Source organism: Brassica napus, chromosome C2, assembly GCF_020379485.1.
Source record: "Brassica napus cultivar Da-Ae chromosome C2, Da-Ae, whole genome shotgun sequence".
NCBI classification, from domain to species: domain Eukaryota; kingdom Viridiplantae; phylum Streptophyta; class Magnoliopsida; order Brassicales; family Brassicaceae; genus Brassica; species Brassica napus.
In genome coordinates, this window is record NC_063445.1 from 9,811,205 (window position 1) to 9,817,204 (window position 6,000).

Consider the following 6,000-nt stretch of genomic DNA (forward strand, 5'->3'; position numbering starts at 1 on the left):
ATTTACATATAGGATTTTATGCATAAAGAGATATCAACATGTATAAAATGACAGGCATATTCAGATATGGTTATATCAAACAGACAGAGCATGATTTTTTCTTAGTTATTAAATACAGCATCACGGAAAGAGGTTATCTGAATAATATCAATCTGCCATGAATAGTATTTTAATGAAATGAATATTGTTTTTAATGAAAGAGATCATCAATATATATCATGAATCTGCCATAAAGAGTATTCTAATGAAATGAATATTGTTTAAATTTGCTAAAAGATTAGTTCCTAGAAATAGAGAGTATTGTGTATTAAGCAAATAAATGTCGCAAATCACTTGACATTAGAGTATATACAACAATGCCCATATCCAAAATAAGGTTACTGTTATCCTTTTGTTATTTTTCACAATACCATATATATACCAAACTTACCAATCATAGTTTCTTATCACAACTTTACAACATCAAATGTGTATTTAACGGTATACAACTATACATGATGGTAACCGACTGAAAATTCAAAATTGATGGGCAATTATCCATTTCATTTGTTGTACCTTTGTGGTTGATTTATGTGCAATTCTACCAACCGAAAACAGTTGAACATTTCTTAACAACTTGTCTTTGACGTGAAAATAAACAACTAATGAGACTCTAACCAACGTTATTGTAATGCGATTTGGATCTTTGTTATATAACGTCTGCTAATAACATTCAAGAACATGATTAAGTCGTGATGGTTCCTTAATGGAATAACTTAACCAATGATCAAGTCATATTTTATTCCCTTTTTAACGACTGGCATCTTTGAATTCGAAGTTAAACGGCTGTATCAGATCTATAAGATAACAATAATTAATCTAAAATTAAAAGTGAAAGATAAGGTAAAGTTTTGGTGCTTAATAATTGGAGGAGAAGAATAAAAGTTTTAAAGAAAGTTGTCATGTCATCTCTGTTCAGATTTTGAATTAAGACATACCATAACCTCATGCCAAAGTCATTTACATCACACATATAAGACTTGTGTTGTGTCATGTGTGTATATATATATAAACAATCACATCATAACTCTTTGCTTAAACAATTCAAAACCTCTCTCTCTCTCTCTCTCTACAAGTTTACTTTCTCTATCTATCTCTCTGTTTTTTTTCTTGCTCTGCTCTAATGGAGGAACAAAACTGGATAAGAGGACCAACCATAGGCCGGGGCTCAACCGCCACCGTCTCACTAGCAATCACAAACTCCGGCGAGTTCTACGCCGTCAAGTCCGCTGAGTTTTCTTCATCGGCGTTTTTGCAGAGAGAAGAATCGATTCTCTCGAGTTTGAGCTCTCCTTACGTAGTCAAGTACATTGGCTCTAACACAACGACCGAGAACGACACGCTGACGTATAATCTCCTGATGGAGTACGTTCCCGGCGGGAGTATTCACGATTTGATCAAGACTTCCGGCGGGAAGTTGCCGGAGCCGGCGATTAGAACCTACACGCGTCAGATATTAAAAGGTTTGATGTATCTTCACGGTCTAGGGATTGTTCATTGCGATCTGAAGAGTCAGAATGTTATGATCGGAGGAGAAACTGCGAAGATCGCCGATTTGGGATGCGCTAAAATGGCGGGAAACGGGAGTTTGGTGTTTTCCGGTACACCGGCGTTTATGTCGCCGGAGGTGGCGCGTGGTGAAGAGCAGAGTTTCGCGGCGGATGTGTGGGCTTTGGGGTGTACGGTGATAGAGATGGCTACAGCGTTAAGTCCTTGGCCTGAGTTAAACGACGTCGTCGCTGCGGTTTACAAGATTGGGTTCACCGGTGAGTCGCCGGAGATTCCGGAGTGTTTGTCGGAGAAAGGTAAAGACTTTTTGAGGAATTGTCTGAGGAGAGATCCGAAAGAGAGATGGGTTGTTGAAGAGTTGCTTCAACACCCGTTTCTAGAGGAAGAGGACCAAACTCAAACTCAGTCTCTGTCTTGTCTGAATACTTCTTCTCCTAGTACTGTGTTGGATCAAGGTTTCTGGGATTCATGCGAAACCTCGAGAAGTCGATTAGTCCAAGAGGAACACGCAGACACATTTACAAGGGATACTTCACCGGCTGATCGGATCAAGAAACTCGTCGGAGATGAATTTCCCGGCGAACCGGAGTGGATTATGGCGGAGGATGGTTGGACTGAAGTTAGAGGCAACGGAGAGATGGAGAAACGTAAGGAAGACGATGTGGATTGCGTTGAAGCAACGTCATTGGAGGAAGACGAAGTGGGAGGGTATGAGAATTGGATCTTGGATCAAGAGGACAGCTTGTTCTTAGAATATTCTTCCACCGAGAACAACATTTTTTATTTTTTCCTTTGTAACCTCTTTGAAGAGGATAAAATAATTATATATTATTATGATCATCTTGAAGATGGTTTTGTATATGTTCTTGATGATAATAGTAATAAGAATCATTTCTTTAGCCACGTTACAATTCTACAAGTTCTAGTTTATGTATATCACAGTCGATACCGTTTTGACAATTACACCAAAACTATATAGACATTATCCAACTATCCAAGGTTTGACGATAATTATTGCTGACAATAATCGGTGATTATGTCACACTTATGACTTGTCATCCTTGCTTATTGATTATTTGTTGCATGATTTGGTTCCCACATATTGAGCTCTCCTTACATGGTCAAGTAGATTCTATTTAAATAGTGTCAGCTAGATGATCATTTCACTCTACAAAAATAACAATTTATATTTAGAAATTAACAATTTGTAAGCTCCCACTACTTGAACTGAATGTTTATAGAAATTATCATATGATCATTTACTTGTAAACTTTAGATAAACTTTTTGAAAGGTGGTAACTGGTAATATAGGAGAAAGTCTAGTTACAAAAAAAATAAAATATATATATATATAGGAGAAAGTCGTGGTCGGTTGATATGCGTTTCGGGGAAGGAAGGAAACCACTCTACATAATGAGATTGACTTTATACAAAGTCCACTTATTATTTTATCTTCACTTATTTTTAGTTTGGTCTGACATCTATTATTCTTAGAGCATCATTATCCCAAAATTTTTATTAGGGTGTCTTAATTATTTTTTTATAGTTTTTAAGTAGTAAAGTGACTTAAGAGACATAGCTAAGAGATTTTAATATTTACCATCTCCAATACAAGTCTCTTAATTAAGAGTTCTTAAAAAAAAATTTAACATTTTATGAAAAACATGTCTACACAAGATGATCTTGGTTGGTTGAGAACGAAAGAGTATATGTGTGATCAAAAGTGACTGAAAACTACAAGACTTCCTCCGCTCCGTGACACAAGAAAACTCCCAATGCTCCATTCTTTGACTATGTCTTGACCTGAAAGACGAAGATGAATCAATAACCAGATGCAATAACATGAAACATAAGAACAAGAACATGAAACATACGATCAGAACAACAAACAACAAACACATCAACATAACTAGCATGAAACAGACAAGAAACAACTCGTCAAACCTTAAACAAAAACACTTAAACACCCGTGATTTCACTACTAATGAAAGATCCTTAAAAGAAACATTATAACATTGAAGTTTAGTACTAAAGCCATTGCCCCTAAAAGTAGTCTTTTGAAACTCTTTCCGACAAAATTCTTAAAAAGTTTTGAACTTTGCTGAAAAGCTAACTACTTTGATTGAAACCCACTTCAATTACCAAGTAGAAAGGATAAGCAAGCATCACAAGAGGCAGTGTAAATCTAAAGAACCGAGTGGGTTTGTCTAAACTCTTGTAGATTTTCTCAGACATCTGCAGTTACAGAAACATTATATAAATAAAAACTTCATCTAAGAAACACAACAACACTGAAACAAGACAACAAGAAAGCAACTTACAGGATGCCAAGATTAGTCGTTCTCAACATGTCCATGGTTCTGGTGGTGAGTTATGTGGCTAATTCTCCTGCAGATCAATCAAAGGCCATATAGTTAAACATGTAGAAGACAAAAATAATCAGCAAGTTGCTTCCCAGAGATAGGTTTGAAAGCAAAATGAACCAGCCATGGTAAGGGACAAGAATAGAGGCCAAGAACGAAGAGAGCCCAGAACATGGTTCCTTGAGCAAACCAATAGAGAGGCCAAACAAGCCAATTGTTGAGGTAAGCAGCTCCAGCAGCCAACGCAAACACGATCGCACATCTCTCACGACGTAACGGAGGAAGGGTGCCTGGGTCGAATCTCTGCGTTTTGGGTTCTTCCTCCTCGATTGGAGGAGAGGAGTCGACTGTTAGAGCTCTGTTAAGCCCAAGTTCGCCATTATCAGAGCTCTGTTCCTCTCTCTCTCTCTCTCTCTCTCGCAGAAGAAAGAGAAAAGACCCTCTTTTTTTCTTTCTCTTTTATTAATCCATCGATTCACATCCAATTTCATAGTTTTGTTCATCGATTGAACCACTTTTGATCGATGATTGATTTCGTAGAAAATGGAAGAACGTAGAAGAGAGGAAGATGGATCGGAGGAGATGACATGTGGGTTACAAAAGGCGTCTCTTGTGTAACCTAATTAAGAGGCGTCTCTTATGTTTATTGCTATTTCTTTTTTTTTTTAATTCATAATTAAACTAAGAGACCCTATAAGAGGCCCCGATAATGATGGTCTAATACTCTTCTGTGCTTACCAAAACCACAAAGGAGTTTCATTCATATGTGAAAGCATGAGACTTTTCTTGGGGTCTATAACCAAAGTTGGCGTTTACTTTCTGCACACTAAGCAAAAGGTGGTATTACTTGACCAAGTTCATTCACGTTTGACTTATACATCAAATACCGAAGTCGTCCCAAGTTAGCTTTTTCTTATTTTATATTTATGCAGTCGAGAAAAAGGTAGTTTGTTGTTTTATAACTTGTCTTTTAGTTAAACAAGCATATATAATTCTTAAACCAATCTTTTAAATTATAAAACTTCCAACTCAAACTTATTAATCTTATTTAAAATCATGTATTCTTTAAATATTAATATTTATACCAAAGTGGGAATGGTCTAATGGTTCCCATTTGAAAAGGAGTAACCCTATTAGATATAGGCTATGAATCGATTCCTCTTAAATGTATAATTATTTAGTTATTTCTTTTTGACTATTTGAAATGATATCACATTTTCGATAAATTAGAGAATCTGGTAAATGGACTACTCCATAGCTACACTAACCCTAAAAACATTAATCGATTGGTAAAAGCTCAGATCACTCATGTTATAAAAAAGACCAATACCTAGATGTAAGTCTATTTTGAAAATTCAAGATATATTGGGCGTAAAACATTTTGCTATCTTGAATATAATGGGAAAGTAATCACGCATTTGATGCTTAACTATCTTAATCAAATACCGTACAAGAAAATAAACTATCTAAAGTGTAAATTTATGAGAATTAATGAGAGTTTACGAGAATTATTTGAGAGATATATGAGGGAATCAAAAAGAAAGAGATAAGAATATTTGAAGAACATTTTTCCTTAAATTGATTTAGTGTATACAATAGTTACATAAATAGATCTAGCAAAGAGAATAAGACAATGAGAATGAATAAACAAATTGAGATGAATAAACTAATGAAAACCAGATCTGAGGAAGTCACTTTCGGATAGTGACAACTCTCTTCTCTATTCCTTCCTTAGCATATCATGTGACTTTGGTTTTTTTTCCACACTCCAACAGCTCTATCCAGTTGCCTCCACTTGTTTAAATTCGTCCAAGACTTCATGCAAGATATTTAAATCAGTCTCACACCTTTCCTTGCTTCAGTTTTCCTGTCCATGATTTTCTGTCCATGATCTCCTGTCCATGATCAATCAGGTTCTTCATGTTTTTACTCTTGCTCTTTATTCTCTCCATGTCAACACTCCCCCTCAAGCTTGACCATAGGGACTTGGTCAAGCTTGGAAACCATGAAGCATTCCCTCATTAAAACCTTTACTTGGAAAAACCACTTGGGATAAAAACCAAGCAAAGGAAAAAGAGTAGAACACTTC

The 6,000-nt window shown here is 36.0% G+C and overlaps 1 protein-coding gene and 1 long non-coding RNA gene across 2 annotated transcripts; one reads left to right on the plus strand and one right to left on the minus strand.

The window, feature by feature from the left end:
* Positions 1-1,077: 1,077 nt before the first annotated feature.
* LOC106408531 (mitogen-activated protein kinase kinase kinase 17) lies at positions 1,078-2,764 on the plus strand. Its single transcript, XM_013849287.3, has one exon. It carries the CDS (start codon positions 1,163-1,165, stop codon positions 2,525-2,527), a length of 1,365 nt encoding a protein of 454 aa, XP_013704741.2. The 5' UTR covers positions 1,078-1,162; the 3' UTR covers positions 2,528-2,764.
* Positions 2,765-3,124: 360 nt separating this feature from the next.
* Positions 3,125-4,515, minus strand: LOC106430596. Its single transcript, XR_001286033.3, has 4 exons — positions 4,032-4,515; positions 3,870-3,936; positions 3,691-3,783; positions 3,125-3,351 (listed from the first exon to the last, which is right to left on the minus strand). It is a non-coding gene; the product is annotated as an uncharacterized LOC106430596 (long non-coding RNA).
* Between the last annotated feature and the right edge of the window lie 1,485 nt (positions 4,516-6,000).